Genomic DNA, 16,616 nt, shown 5'->3' on the forward strand with positions numbered 1-16,616 from the left:
CTTTGTGCAGATTCTGCTGGCACAGGGCAGCGTAAGTAGAAAATCTTATGAAAACCAGCTGACACTGATTACTAAAAGTAATTAGGAGAAAATTGCTCAGCATCTTTAATAACATTCAAGCCAAGTCCTGTCACTGAATCAAACTGGCCATGTGTGCCCTGATGGGATTGAGGAAGGGACAGAATCTGCAGTAGGAAGCTAAATGGACAACACAGAGCACTCAGGACAGAGGCTCTGGATAAAAACAGTGCTTCAAAAAGCGTGTGCTAAAAATGCAGCCTGCTCCTCACTGCACGAAGCTCCTAGCCATTGCCTTGCTGACATTTTATTTATTTATTTATTTATTTATTTATTTATTTATTTATTTTGCCAGGGATTTGAATAGGGGTAAGAAAATGCATCCAAGAGCTTGGTCTTCTGAACTGCAGGTCTGCAGAAATCCCTCCTTCCCTCCCAGGATTCACTTTATTGGCTGTTGAAGGAGAAAAATATGCGTTGCAGAAAGGCGATGCTGCACGAGAGTGAAGGATGGATAATCACTTCCCTGACACCGGCTCAAGAGAAGGCCAGAAGCAGGTCCCCAGCTTCTCAGGCAGCCATTTACGCCTGTCCAACGTGAGGAAGCGAAGGGCACGGACAATGCTACCAAATGGCTGGAACAGCAGCTTGCATCTGCTCTGTGTTCATGAACACAGGACCCGAGCCAGCTGGTGAGGAAAGTAACACACCAAGCCAAGCAAATACCAACCTGTGCTTCCCCTGGTGCAACGGGGCTTGCTCCTGTGACTTTGCAGCCCTTCTGGGATGCTCTCCTGCCTGCGGGAGGCTGCCCCGTGCCAGGCAGTTAGGAACACCGGAGCCGTGACAGCTCAGCTACTGCTCAAGCTGGCAGCTAACGTGGAGATGCCCACCAGCATCATCACTTCACCTTGCTTTCATGCACAGTAATAGAAAGCAGCTCGAGGTCTTTTCTGCTCCTTTCACAGAATCAGAGAATCATCTAGGTTGGAAAAGACCTTCAACATCATGAAGGCCAAGCGTCAGCCTGATCTACTCAGTCCCATCACTAAGCCATGTCCCTTAGTGCCCTGTCTCCCTTCTCAAGCACCTTGCAGAGCACACGTCTGGCTGATCCTTCACCAGTAACAAAGCACCTGTGCACCTCCACCCCTTCCCAGATGCACTAACGAACCTACACTGCTCTTTGCCCAGGGAATAAATCCCTGCTCTGTGGCCAAGCCACCCAGCCCAAACTCCTTGGCCTGAGCGAGGAGGTTTGTCACAGCACACGTTCTTGCACAAGGTTCGCTGCCATCTCAGGACGTTCAGCCACCACTCTGGCTAGCAGGGAGGAGGGCAGGGGCGGTGTGGAGGTCATTACCTGCTGCAAGGCAGTCTGCATCATGTGCTATCAGCAGAAACAGGAGCAGGGCGATGCTCGATGCTTGCCAGCACAAGTGGGGCGTGATGTTCAGATACACAAATAAAAGGCAAGGAGTTGGCTGGGGATCTCGGTACCGTCCAGCTCTTGGCCATGGAGCTGGCTGCTTCCAGCAGCCCTGTGCCTTCTGCCTTGCTGCAGGGCGAGGCTGGCACGGAGGCAGCGAGTGCAGGTCAGGCCAGGCTCTCGGCCCTTCCTCCCTCATCCCCCTCAGCTCCCTCCTGGCAGGGGAGGAAGGCTTCTGTGTGAGGCAGGGAGTTACACCCAGCTCTTCTCTTCTCCAGCACACTGCTTCCAATCACGCCCGTGCTGGAGGCCAATCTCATGCTCCCTGCTGAGCACCATGAATCTGCAGGACTGAGGCCAATGGTATTGTGGTTGTTTGTAATAACGACACTGTGAAGAACGAAGGGGAAAAAAATAAAATAAAATGGAATAACAAAGTATGTATGTCTGCTCTGTACACAGCCTATGTCCTCCACTGTCTTGCATCAGTGGTGTCAACAATGTGTTCCTTTTATCCTCCCTGGTCCTTCTCATAATTCTGTCATTGTATCTCAGTGTTGACCCACAACTTTTCCTCTTTCTCTTCCCTTCATTGCTGCACTCCCAGAGCAGGGAGTGGAAGCTCCCACATGTGCAGTTATTGTATGATGCAGAACTTATAGTGCCTTCCAAACTCCACATCTCAACAATGTCAAGAATCTTTTGAGGCATTAATTCATTAGTGCCTTGCAATGTTTCCGCTGAGCAGGTCACTCTTATTCTTCCCATTTGACAGAGAAAAGAATATGAGGCAGAGCAAAGCTGAACTTTCTTTTCCCCAAGACCACACAAGAAATAAGTGGGGGAACCAGGGGATGTGCATGGATTCTCTGGCTCCTGGTCCTGTGTTTTAGCCACATGGCCAACCTTTTCCTTTGGCCTGCCCTCACAGCTTGCCACAGCCCAGCTCTGGAGCTAAAGGACTAAAGATACCAACTGATATAAACATACCTATGAAATATTTCTGCATGAATATCAAGCTACAGTCAAAAGCAAAGTTCATTTGCTTCGTGCAAGCAGCTCTTTTAGCCCAAGTCCACACTGCTGTTCCTTCAATAAGCTTATATTTAATAATAAAGCTAAGGCTATGCCATATTGGTGTTGCATACAGGCAGTGTTAGGACAATATTTGTGGGCCAAGGCATACCCATGCCCCAGAGAGATGTACTCACCAAGTCTTAAACAACTGCATTGTATATCTACTTGTAGCAGTGAATCCAGGACATTGTGTGCAAGCCCTAAACAAAATCCTGCACCACTGCAGGCTCTGCTAGCCCGCTGTGTTTCCCTTTCCCTTCCTTCTCCTTTCCAGATATTTAGAAGAACTTTAAAGGGATGTCTCTCAAACAAACACCAAAGGCACTAAAGATCTTACCGTGTACTTCAATGCACAGAAACGTCATGTTCTTTCTGTTAGCATCTCTGTACCTATGCTGCTTCAGAAATGTTCACATGCTCAGCACAATTCAGCACGATTGTGAAGAGCTGGATTCTAGAGTAACATCAGTCCCCTCCTGCATGGTGTGAAGTTGGTGCACAACACATCCACACCGATCTCCTACTGCCTTTTTTTGGTGCTTTGCTGTGTTTACTTGTGCACACAGATCTTTCTAAACGAAACTCGATTCTTGCTTTCATGGCTGTGTTAACATGACGCCAAGTCCTGCTCCTCCGGCATTTTGCAGGGGGATGAGGATTTCACACTGACACATCCAGGGCTTGATCTGACAGCAGACAAGGACTGCAAAAAAAGCCTCTGGTATGAATGGGCTCAGCTGTGAGGAGAAAACTCTCCTGATTTGAAGCGCGTGAACCCTCACGTGTTCAACAGAGATTTGGAGGGACGATGGGGATGGCACGATGTAAGCTTATGGGCTCAGAGGAAGGCAAAGGTTTTTATGCTTTATACCATCACAAGACTTTGCCTTGCACTTCCTTCTTTCCCCACAGCCTCTGAACTCTAAGTCAGGTCTAACCTTTTCAAATGTAAGCAGCACTGCTCTGTGCTGTCTCAAATCAGACGTTTTGAAACACAGGGCTGACTGCTGCCCCCTGTTACCTTCCCTAATCCACCTGTCTGTAGTCCCAGGCGTAGTGAACAGAGGGGTTTGTCTCCTTTTGTCACAATACGCATGGTTTTAGGACACACAGTGACAATCAGGACAAAAATATCATTGGGATTTCATCGTATTGTGCCAATGAAATGTAATTTGGCAGCACACAAGAATGCAGCAGAGTAACAGCAGGGAAGATGGTGATGGAAAACCCCACACTCAGGCTGCAGGTGCCAGCTTATGAGTGGTCTTGGAAATCAAACAAGAGAGAGACACATACACGTGTACATGCATGCACATGCACACACGGACACGCAGATTTATGGAAGTCAGGAGGTGCAGGAAGCATTTGAACAAAGCCACAAATATGGAGAGCAGCAGCTTACCTCCCAGCCCCTCAGGAAGGATGGAGATGTGGGTAGGAGCTGCCACAAATCTAGGTGACCGCCCCTCTGCTACTCTGAACTGGGGGTCCTGGCAGAAAGGCGGTGCTGGCAGAGCACATGCGGGCACCAGAAAAGCTAAAGAGCTCAAACCCAGTCCTCCCGTGAAAAAATGTGGCTGAAAATCTTGATTACTGCATGGGTTGCAATTACTGCTTGTTTCCAAGGAAAAGGAAACATCTCTTGGGTGCCAAGAGCAAGTGAAAGGGAGAAAAGAAGAATGGAAATCACTACAGGGCAGTCTAGAGGTAAGGCATCCAAAGGGAAGATCACATGGGGAGGCTGGGGAGGTGAAAACCAGAAAGGGTGAAATTTGCAATTAATAGATTGATGGGTTCTGCTTCTCGTACCAGACACCATCTTTGTCATGAGGAAGAGGCAATGCAGTTTTAATTGCCTGCACTGCATTGGGAAACAGCTGTGCAAGACAAACATCTTTTTTTTTTTTTTTTTTTAATTGTGGGTCATCATATTTTCTCGAAAACGTATGTTTAGGCTGTGCACACGGATGCCATACCCTGTGCCCCTGGTGAGGAAAACAAAAGTTCTTATTCCTTTCATAAATAAAATTTTAAAAAAGAGACAATATTTTCATTTTCACACTAGCAGCAAGCAGCAGGCGAGAATCAAGACGTGCAAAGAGATGCAAGCATGTCCTTTCCAACAGATACCTTCTTCTTTGCCAGCAATAAGTCCTGGTAAGCGTTTGAACGGAGGAAGCGCGCGTAGCTGTCACTCTTCATCAGCTTGTAAATGTGCTCCTGTGGGACGGGAGGAAATGAGAGACAGAGAATTGTTATCAAACCTCATTTAGACATCACAGGGATTTAAAACACAATGAATTAGAAGGAAGAGAGACTGATCAAAGTTCTAATTAAGTCTGCTATTATTGATTATGCGCGTTGTGGTGGCGTACAGGAGGTCCATCCTGGGGCAGGACCCTGCTGTGCTTGGAGCTGCATAAACACAAAGCACAAAGATGGCCCTCGCCCCAAAGGCTGGCACACATTATTCAGTAATCAGTGTTATTTTGTGAAGACTGCAACTCTCACCAGTCCCCAGATTACAAACAGGTGTCCAGCCAGACTGAAACTACTGGGATGGCTCAAGGAGGAGGAAATAAATGTCAGAATTTGTCCCATAGACTGGGTTGCATTTTACCACTCATAGATACTTGCACTATCACCCAGCACTCCCCATATAGAGGGGAACTGATACTCGGACACATTTCACCTCCATTTAAGACAGACTGTTCATGTCCCTGAAAAAGCCTCTCTCTCTAGCTGACTATGCATGGAGTTTATAGGCCTAGCTCAGGCGTGAACGTCTGCATTGTGTGTATAAAGTTACATCAGATGAGTCCCTCATCACCACAGGGTCTGTTTTCTCCTACCGAGTCAAACTGCTCTCACCAGTTTGCTCTGAGAGTACAGCACCTATGGCATGCATCTTCAGTCTTACGAGGGCGTGTTTCACTGCAGCAGAACAGCATGCCCACTCTTTTCCATTTGCCTTGCTTAGTTTTACTTGCCTGATGAAAATCCCTTATTAGAGTCAGCTCTTCTAATTGTCCCTGGATTTGTAAACAGGTATTAGTCCAAACATCAAGAAAATCAGATCACAATACTTTGGCCAAGTAAGGACTGAGAACGCACTAAGGGAACTCAAAAGAAAAACAGGCACTTTGAGCATTTCTCTTAGACTTTGCCCATGGAAGCACTTTTATAGAGTTAATGAGTTGTTTTACCTATACCGATTTATACAACATGAAATATTCTCTCCTGCCCTACGGACGTTGCAGATGGAACTCTGGAAGAGGCAAACCAGGCTGAAGTCACAAAGCTTATTTCACAGTGTTAATAAGCCAAGCAGAATTCCCTTATCGTCCCCATCACGGCCGATTAGCGATGACCTGTCTGTACACAGAACTGCTTAATTCAGCTTTCTTGCACTATTCAGTGTATAGTCAGCCCTAAGATGGGCAAAACTGCCACCAGCGTTACTCAGATTCACAGTAAAATGTATCCTTTGAGCTACAGCCTGGCATGGGACAGTTTTTAATTTCCACATTTGCTTACAGACCTGTCAAATCCTCCTTTCTGTGAAACTATCTGAAGGATAGCACAACATTTCGTGAGAGAAATGCTTGTACAAAGTCATTTAGCAAACACGACTCCTTCTCACTGCAAAAAACAAACAGAAGGGAGGGCACAGCTCCACACTTATCAGCACAGAATGAGCAAAGCAGAAGCTGAGACAAGGACAGGGAAAATAATGCAAACCACGGATATGGTCAATAACAGGTTTGTATTTCTCTGGTATGAGTAAGGATTTTCAGCATCAGCTCTCTCTCTCAAGCACTTCAACTAGTAGAAACTCAGCATTCAGTTGATGTAAACCCAGCCACAGTGCAAAGAGCTCAGCTGTATTGTTACCTCTTAAATCTCTGAAGGAGACTCCATCTCCTCCTAATAAGTTCTTTGTAATTAATTGGAAAAAAACCTCACCACCTAACTGCATACCTAAAAGGCTTTTTCCTTCCTCCTCCGGGACCATGGGTGGCTGATGAGTAACTGGGGCAGCCACCTTGCAGCCCCATCAGGAGTAAGGGCTGGAAGGGCCTCCAGAGCCTTCCTCCTCCTAATGATCCTCCCTCACCACACCCCGTACACGCAGGGTGCCGGTGGGATGGGGTGCTGAAGAGAGGAGGAAGGAGCTGTGGGGCTGAGATGAGGCAGCAGGTGACAGAGATATTATGATTGATATTTTGATATACAGGTGATTACATTTTTGACTACTTTTGAACTCCCTGTGGTTTCTTTACCTGTGGTCAGACAACTGGGTCTGCTCTGAAAGACAGAGATAATATTTTTGGAAAATAACATTAACTTTTCATTTTTTCCCAGGGAGATCACGTTAGCTGCTTTCATGTAAAGAGGAACACAGTGGAGCAGAGACTACTGGCCATATAACCCACTGGCATGTAAGCAAAACCCATCATTCTTACTCAAGTCAAGATGCCTTCATGTACTTGACCTTAAAACAGTATAAACTCAATAGCTGACTGTTGGAAGGGGGAAAAATTACTTTGATCCTGAGATGAAATAAACCACAAGCCAACTTCTCAGGTGAGGCCACTCCATGAAGAAGAGGAGTACTGCACGCCACATCCCTAGGTAACCGCTATGAAGGATTCCTCTGTTTTTCACATCAGGGAACCACTGAGCAGCACTGCTACCTTTCAGCCATTCTCCAATGATATAATCAAATGGGGAATAGCTATTGCTAGGCTGTGAATGCTAAGGAAGAAAGAAGGCCAGGCAAAGGGAAAGGGAGGGGCATGTACAGCTTCAGATGCAAACTTTCCTGCTTAATAGCAAGAATTCAAAGGGCTGGCTTGAGAGGCTCTGGGCTGGAGGCACAAATGAGGCACCGATCATTTGTTTTATAGCACTGCATTTCTGAAGCATCTAGTGGAAATCCGAGCCACTTGCTCAGGTCAGCAGAGACTGCTTACCAATAAGCAAAGGACAGCTTACACTGCTGCAGCCAAACTCCCCACTGAGACTGCACCACGAAGGTTCCTGCTGAAACCGTGGCCGCAGAACATGTCCAGCTGCCACACAGCCATCCTAGCTGCAGGACAGGGAAACCCTGCTGACCAGGATGTTTGTTTCCATCTTTATCCTTCCTCTATTCTTTGTCATCAAGCTGTTTTCTGTTACACCTTCTGGAATCCAAAGCTTCCTAGGAGGTGGTGGATCTAGGATGATCCTCATGGGCTCCTTCCAACTCTGATGTTCCAAGAATTTACGGCTAGCACTGAGCAGCTCCTCATTTCTTAAATGTACTGAAAGCCACCAGAGGTCTAGCAACTGAGGATAATCTTTTGAGACAGCCTGAGCAACGGGCATATTAGCAGAGGTGCGTGCACAGATTTAGCTGCCCTGTGCAACTTTTGCAAATTGGCTTGTCCCCATGCATCACAGATTTTTAATTCACTTGGGATCGCTGCAACCCACTGGTCTCTCACTTCCTAATTTACCGAGCAGCTGCTTTTGTTTCTTCATTTTATCACACAGTGAAGAGGGAGCATCACTTCACCAAAGACTGCAGCCAGCATTTCCAAGGACTGCACTTGATATGCATGCATGCTCCTTGACATACCTGAGGCTGCTGGCAAGAAACGTCAGCTTCCTATCCGTATGCTGAGAGAACTCTGCATTTTATAAACTTGCTTATTATAGGGGAATGAGCTCATTATTATTGACTCCCTGAATACACAAAGCAAATTGACTATTTGTGTAATTTTTAACAACGCAGCTGCAGCTCTGGACATCGCAGTCTGTTGCACTGCGAGCAGTCTGGCCAGAATTATCGCTCTGACATTTCTTTGTGAGTGCCATGGGAAGCTGCTACGCCACATGTGCACAGCAGAAGGAGAAGCATTTCACCTCGGAAGCACGGCAGCTCCCAGCCATTTCTGGGTACCACTTCCCAGGCAGGGCTCAGAGTCCCAGCTCGCTGCTCTAGCCTTCAGACAGCCCTCCTTTAGGGAGTCACACTGAAATTAAAAAATACATAACATCGTCTAACAAAAATTGCCTAAGTGATCTATTAAACCATTAAACAAGGTAGCACCCTGCTTTTAAAACCCAATAAAGGGTGGAAAAAAAAATCCTTAAAGATTGGTCCAGGAGTCCACAGGCCCCACACACCCCACTGCTCTCCCCTGCAGCCCTGCCAGCTCTCAGTGGTGCTTCCCTGGTCCTGAGCCAAGATGCCATGGGTGATGGGGTCTGTGTGCATCTCCTCGTTAGAAAAAGGCAGAGCCATCTGGTGCCTCGTGCACCTGAACCGCATCTCGTCTGCGGGGGGAAGAAGCAGGCAGAGGGGCTGAGGGCTGTGCAGCTGCACCAAAGCTGCTCCCTGTCCTTAGGCTTGTACAACGGGAGCTACACTTTGGAGAACGCAGCCATCCCACTTGCCATCACCACTGCAGGATATAAAGGAGGACAAACAGCAAATTTTAAAGGGGAAAAGGCTGTGACTTCTGTGAATTAGATAGCAAAGGAACCATAAAGGTAAAGCGCAGCAAATTTATTTTCTACTGTTTTAAGTAGAACCAAGAAGAAATCCCACCTCAGCTCCAGCTGAAGCGCAGAGAAATAAAGCCAGATAAGCTCCAGCAGCATCTCTTGGTTTGTTTCCATTCACAAACCCTATATTTGGAAGGAGATGAAGGACAAGCTCTGTAAATTTTCTTGACAAAAGGGGAATGGGAGGGGGGGGGGGATAAAAAAAAAAAAAAAAAAAAAAAAAGAAGAAGAAAGTTTGCAATCCAGACGGGAATGTGGGAGGTGGCTGCGATAGCAGAAACCATCCCAAAGCTGCACCTGCTTCAAATCAATGTGCTGCAACGTGATCCCAGGGCTCTCCCCCTCTGCAGTCGAAGCACAGTGACCCTGAGGAGGACGGGGTGGCAGCCAAGCAGGACCTTGGGAAGATCCAAGAAATATGTGGGAAAAACCTGAACAACAAAATGTCAGCAGAAAGCGGCTCTCCCAAAGCACCTGGCAGACCTCAGGATGCCTGTTGTCTGCTATGAACAATTCAGCCCAATATCTTGGTTCTTTCCTTGGAAACGTGCACGAGACAAGAGCTGTGTTGGTGGTTAAACATCTCCATTTCTAATCTCACCGCTGTCTTATGCACTGCCATTCTGGGACAGGTCTGAAACGTTTTGGGGATTGTGAAGGCCAAGCACAACACGCCCTTTGCACACCAGCTGGATTCCAGCAAGTCCTTACATTTTAGCTTGCTGATAGAAAGTTCTCCATGTTTGTGCCCGAACACAGCTGTAAGCTTTAGATGTTGAGGGGGAGGAGGAGGAAATCACCAGTTCTTTGCTTGTTTCAAGCCCAGGCTTCTTATTTAGCACATTTTTAGCCCATTCTAGGGGAATTACACTGCAGCTAGATAGCTACTCAGAGTCATTCAAGCCCCAAGGACCCACTTTGCCCTTCACAAACTGGTCAGGAGCTGCCTCGCTGCTCTCTCCCACTCACATCTTCTGGATTGGATTGGCACGTCCCTCACCCTGCCACCAAGATCTGGCATTAAATGAGTCAGGGCTTTTTTGGAGACCTCTTTGTAGTGCAAGCAGGCAAACACAGCAGCTGGCTACAAGGCAGCTACAAGGTAGGTTTGCAGCACATCAGACAAATCCATTCAAAGAAAAGCCCCAAAGCAATGTAAAGCAGTAGACTAAACAAATAAATATACAACAGCAAACCATAATGAATGTTCTACCTGAGCGCTGGGCACTGGGGGAGAATTTTCTGCAAATTCACACATGAGAGAGCAGAGCCTCAGTGAATGCCTTGTGGCCTTCGCTGGAAGGGTGACAGCAGATGCCAGCTGAGACCTGCCTGGGGTTTGTTTGCCAAAGGGATGCCTCCGCTGCACGTAGAGGATGCAGGAAGGAGAAAGCAGGGAGATGCTGTTCTGAGCATGCAAAGTGTGACTGCTGCACCTCAAATTAGGCTTGGCAGCAGCCTAATGCCTTTCGGCCAGCCCCTCTGCCCTACATGGACACATCTGTGGCAGGTCAAATCCTGTGCCCCAGCACCAGCACACGTGCTGCACACAGCATAACCCCTAGCCAAGGGCTGGACGAGACGTACCCTATTCGCTCTGCCATACTTTTCCCAGCCCGTGCTTGGGACACCCCATCCCAGCACCACCAGGATCTTCCAAAAGGTCTATGCCAAAGCACAGCAAAGCAAAGCAGAGCAGCCTCTTGCTTTGGAGCAGTTACCTGTACCATTTCCAAACAGCTTTTAGAAGGAATTCTGATCGGTTGCCATTCAGCCTAAGTGCTGGTGCCAAAACATCCTTTGGAGAAAGTGGAAAAAACCCCACCATATTGACATTGGAATTCAAAGCAGCTGGTAGCAGGCACCGCTGAGGCAAGGCATGCAGCACCCAGCAGAGAAAAGATGTTCATAGTTAGCCTCACTGAACCCAGTGGGAAAACACCAGTGAGGGGAGGAGATGGGGAAACATTGGGGTTTTACCCCAATTCCCCTTACATCTCCAAATCCCCACTAAAAGCACCTCTGCATCTGCTTACTGTGGTCCCTGCACTCAGGATTTTACTCTTCCCAGTGATTCTGTACTGCTTTTTTTGAGCTGTCTGCCTGCATAAACCAGTGGTACCTAGCAGTACTGCCACCTAGCACGGCTAGTGGGGAATGAGTGCTCTTGCTGCTGCTGGAGCGCTGGACTTGCCTGATTTATAGTTTAGGAAAGAAATGTTTCAGGTTGGTAAATGACACATAAGGGTCTTGGCCTAAGTGTGAATTGCTCTGGAAAATTTGAGCAATATCTTTTTGTCCACTCTCGAGTTATTTAAGTGACAAAATTATTTACACTCACAGTTCTAGCTGGTGCATTTTCTTCACACTCAACCAAGTTGTTTTTACTACTACAGAAAAAAAAAGATGAATAATTATACCATAATATAGACTAACCTCCCTGCTAAACTAAAAAGCATAAAACCTCTTTTCAGACCACAAACGAAATTACACCAGGCTGAAGGCACAGTAACGTAAGAAAGAGCTTTAGCAGGAGAAATCACTGTAAGCAATGAGAGCTCATTTTGAGTAATACACAGAAATCCTTTGTTTAGCCCTGTAGATACAGAGTTGGAAACCTAATGTAAATCTCTCTTGTGAAAATGCATTGATAAAAGTAACACATCAATTTAGCCCCGGCTCCTCTGGAAAGGGCTGAGACAAGTGGTTTGCTTCATACCTTCGGAGGTACCAACGGGACTGCAGGGCTGCTGGGGGGCTGGCAGCAGACGCACTGCAGAAGCCTACAGAGGCAAAGCCCAGCTGAACGCTGCGCGGTTTAGGGGTCAGCTTGGTACTGCAGGAGGATTTAGTCCTAAATATAGCAAGGGCTATCCTGGGAGACCAGAGTGGGCTGTCGGGAGCCTAACGCCATATGAGCAGCTTTAGGTTTAGAGAACAATGATCGTGGCTAAGAGGCTGATTCTCACAATGTGGGCCAAATCCTGGCTACTGGCAGAAAGCCCAAGTGAACAGGTTTTGCCTGGGAGGAGGGAACAAGCTCATGTAACATTTGGAAGACTGGCATCTCTTTTCCAAACAATACAGGATCGAGGAGACACAGTGACAAAGATGGCTTTTTGCACTCCTGTACATGCTGCAGTACAGCCAGGAGATGAAATTACTCAACTTTTTGGCTAAGACATTTGCAAAGCTGTTTGCAGCTTCCCCTTTCTGATTCCTCTGGAGAAAATTCCGCCACAAAGTTGACTTCTGCCCTGGGTAGGGATATGCAGCATCCCTGCCACAACAGAAATTAAACTGGGGCGGTCTATGTCTGCTAGGAGATGGTGACAGCAGGATGCAGCCTTACAGAAGCAAGCAGCATCCAGCTTCTGAGTGAAGGTGCTGATGCTGAGGTAGGCACGACCAGCCCTGGTGACATCCTGGACACAAAGCCAGCCTTCCAAATCTCACAACCATTTTGTCTGTAGGGTAGCTACTGTTGTATCACCTTGGACAAGCCTTTAAATGATTGAGCTCCAGCTCTTTGTCCATGCTACAAATACATATCAAAACCTTACATCTGTTTGCCAATTAACTCCATCCGTACCTGCTGTGGTCTGAGAAGGGGAGAAGTGAAACGCACTGCTGATAAATCTCCCCAGGGATTTTTTTTTAAATTAGAAGGACGAACACTTTAAGAGATAACAAGCCTTAGAAAAATTAGAGACTGGCGTTCCAGCAGCACATGGGTTTGGCAGGTGTGGAACTGAGCTATCTGTAGGACTTCTCACCCACTGTGCACACTAACGGGACTTGTTGTTTGCCGGTGGAGAGCGATGCAGTTGCAAGCATTTTGCTCACTGCCTGAGAAGCAGAATAGTGTCGGCTACTTCCTGACTCTCACACGAGCAGGAAATTCCCTTGCTCTGCAAGAAATGGTCATTTCTTGCAGTCCAGAAGCACAGTGCACATTAATGGCACAGGGGTCCCAGAGAACCAGAGTCTGAGTGCTGAATACAATTTTAAGCAAGCTAGAGGCTTTCCCATGGCATCCATTTAAAGGCAATCTTTGGTGTTAGGAGATGTCTGACAAAGGCTGCACGTTAGGACATTTTTTTTTCACACCACATGACCACTGAAGCACAAATGAAAATGAAAAGAAAGAATAAAAGAGGTACTTTGCGATGCATGGTGTGTATATACATTTAGGAAAAAGTCTCAGTAAAGTAGGAACACTGAATACCTGCTCCTATATTGACCTCTGCATTGAGTCTTTTATTTTCTGCTTTGTGCAGCACCAGGCACACCAGCAAAACCCTCCACGATCGCTTTCCTATTTTTGTTGCAGGCACCTAATTGCTCTTATGGGTGTACTTGTGGGGCTCTTCATTTCAGATTCAGTTTCGTTGCAGGTTGTTCTGGGAAATCCACAAAGAAAAGAACTTACATTTTTGTTTGGACGTGTGACAAACGAACAGCAACAGCGACGCACTAGCTGCTGAGGCCTCAGTCCCAAGCACACACCAAGCCCTGGGACTCGCGATCTTAAGATGGCTCAGAGGAGGGCAAAAGGCCAAATTAAGCCACAAAGCGATCTGCTCTCCAGAGCAGAGGCCTAGTGCATGGTAGCACAACCCAGTGCAAGACTCAGGTGAAAGTCATCCTGCTGGGACACATGAATGAGCATCATGCAAAGCTATCAGCTCACAGGGAGGCACTGGACACCTGACCACACTGCAGCTTTGTGCCCACACCACAGCAGCCCTTTTAATTCCCTGCAGCACAAGCACCAGGTCGCTAAGTAGCACTGGCTCAGCTGGAATCAAGACATCCTTCAAAGCTGGACACCTGGGTCTGCCCCACATCCCCTCCTGGCTGCCTTCCTGCCAAGCAGAGCTGCAATGTGCTACCTCAGTTTGCCATCCTGAGACACCTTCCTTTACAGACGTGCAGGTAACTGGAGTGACTAGGTGAAACTTCAAGAAAATACCACTGACATTTCCCCAAGTTCTCACACAAAAGGTAATACAGATGCACACAATGAATGATTATTTTCATGTTTTCTTTCCATGCTGGGAGTTTGCTCAAGACCTACAAAAGGAGTTCTGTATGCTCAGAGTAGGCACCATGCATGTGCTGCTGTACATGTATATGCTTGCTTTTACATCCTGTACATGCTTGAAAACAAACCTAAGTCGGTGGAAGAAAGGTCACCCCTCATTTTGCCTTCTTAGAGAACGACATTGCACTTCCAAGAGATCCTTGCTCTCACTTGGAGTTCGTTTTTAAATTCAGGTGTCCTGTCACCTCACATCAACACTCACAGCGCCTTGATAAGACCAGAATGAAACCTAAGGACCGACTGCTGACAAATCCTGCAAGGGCTCATCGACCTGTTACAGCCCAGGACAACCGGACCACCACCTGGCGATGCTGAGAGCACAAACTGGGCCCAGATCTGGGCCAGCTACATTTCTGGTTTGAGCAGCTCAGAATTTGGCATTATGGTCTAAATCTGCTCTGGAATTAGCCAAGGATCTGCACAGTACAGTCAAAATCCCTAACTGAGCCTGGATTAGAACTGAATTTCCCTGAATCATCTTCACAGAAAACACAGTCGATCAGTTCAGGTAGAGGAACATCAATCTAAAACATTATTTCATTTATTAAAGAAGAAAAATAAACAAAGCAAGTAGAAAAATTATTGCAAAGACAACTACGTGGCTTACCTTATTCTAGTATGCCTGGCTGTGATGCCCCTACAAGCAAACATCAATATTGGGCAACAGGACACATCCCTGCAATACTCGCTCACAGTACCAAGGTCTATGGGACTGATGGGACTGAGGCAGGGATTAAAGACATTCTAAAAGCAGAAAGACATTTCAGGACAGGGGAGGAAAAACTGTTAAAAAATTAATATGTGGTACAGATAAGCTGTAATCAGCGTACAGCTCTGGTTTCCCATGTTAAAGATGAATTAGTTGGTCTGTCAGCAGCTCCATCAGCCAAAAGAGGCCATTTGGATGGAGCTGAGCCTGTTTACTTTCCAAAGCTGGCTGTGCCTGCTTCATATTGCAGGTCCCCACATGGGCTGCACAGCGATGCTGATAACTCCCTGGGGAGCTCCAGTCCTGCTAAGTAGTTCACTGTTTAATTGAACTGACCTTTCCCGACAGTGCCCCATGTATTAAAAGCTGCTTCACTCCCAAGTGAAAATGGTTTGATAATCATAATATTTTACTCAGTGGACAGTTGTTTAAGAGCAGAAAATAATCAGCTCAATGACTAGGCTCTCCTCTGGAGGGGCCCAGCACCCAAATGACAGAAGGTGCTGCAGGTGAAGGTAGCTGGCAGAGCCAGCAGCAGGAGCTGTGCTGCTGGAGGATGAGGGGTGTGTGAGGGGCTGGGTGGCCAGGGGGGCTGGCACAGCTCATGGGGGCACAGGGGTGGCAAGGCCAGCAGGAGAAAGTGGCTCTGGGCAAGCAGAGCGGTGCAGGGCTGCAGGACACAGCAGCAGCAAGGGACACTAAACAGGGCAATCTCATACCCTGAGATGGGGAAAGGGCAAAATGTGTGCTGCTGTGATTTTCGGTGTCACTTTTTTGACTATAGACACCATTTGCCTTCAGAGCTTGAGCGGCCTTAAGATGAAGAGATTTCATGTGAGAAGCATGTTTGTCAGGAGCCCCCTTTCTCCCCATTTCCTTCAGGTTGTCTTACCAGATTTATCTCTACTGCCTTCTGTATTGGCCTTCATGGATGTACAGCATCTGGGAGAGCTCTCTGGGGCTGGGAGCCAAGGTTGTGCAAAGCAGCCCATCCTTGTAGACTGTTAAACACCTGATAACAGATGATGCTTTGCTTTGCTTTCAACTTAGAGCTATAAGGCAGTTACTAGCCTGAAGAATACTGTGCTCTGCTGCACATTCCCCTTCCCAGTGTGTTCATTCTCAATCCCTTTTATATACAACTGGCATTTTGTGGGTCTCCCAGGTCAGCGTAAGGGCTACGGTGCAACATCACTTTGTCCTATTTTTCCACTGCAGGAGCTGCAATTTCCTTTCTCAGGAAAAGCCAACCCTTTTCTTTCCTCTTAGTCTTCGTGTCTCAGAGTTGCAGGCATTTAAGGAATGCGCTGTTCAGTAAACTAATTTTTTCTTGTCCTTTATTCACAAGGACATTTGTGTTGTTTTCCTCTTTTTGCTAAAGCTACACAGGACAGGGACAACACTCATATTTTCCCTCCCACAGAGGGTTGTTTTGACTGGTTGTGTCTGGTTGAATCCCTAGGAATGTGGGATGTATGCGAGCTCCCATGGGCTCCTGGTGCCAGCGTGCCGAGATAAGGCAGCTGGGCTACCACCAGCTGCAGACTCGTGAGACAGCAGAGTCCTCGAGGCAGTGGGGCTGACCTGGGGGACACACCAGAAGGACACCTGAGAGACTCAGGAGGACCTACATGGGCTGCCATGAAGAGGATATGCACTAGGAAATTTGGCAATGTCCATTTTGTCTCTGCTTTTGTTAGCCTTAGATATCCAGTCAA

The 16,616-nt window shown here is 47.2% G+C and overlaps 1 protein-coding gene across 5 annotated transcripts in view; it reads right to left on the reverse strand.

Moving 5' to 3' along the window:
* The window catches only part of RGS6 (regulator of G protein signaling 6), a 264,657-nt gene that overhangs the window by 20,479 nt on the left and 227,562 nt on the right, over positions 1 to 16,616 (reverse strand). For all 5 annotated transcript variants that reach the window (XM_032189517.1, XM_032189516.1, XM_032189518.1 and 2 more), the window contains one exon: positions 4,655 to 4,744. In XM_032189517.1, coding sequence (XP_032045408.1) covers positions 4,655 to 4,744 — 90 coding nt within the window. The remainder of the gene's footprint in view (positions 1 to 4,654; positions 4,745 to 16,616) is intronic.

This window comes from Aythya fuligula, chromosome 5 (assembly GCF_009819795.1).
Source record: "Aythya fuligula isolate bAytFul2 chromosome 5, bAytFul2.pri, whole genome shotgun sequence".
Classification (NCBI taxonomy): domain Eukaryota; kingdom Metazoa; phylum Chordata; class Aves; order Anseriformes; family Anatidae; genus Aythya; species Aythya fuligula.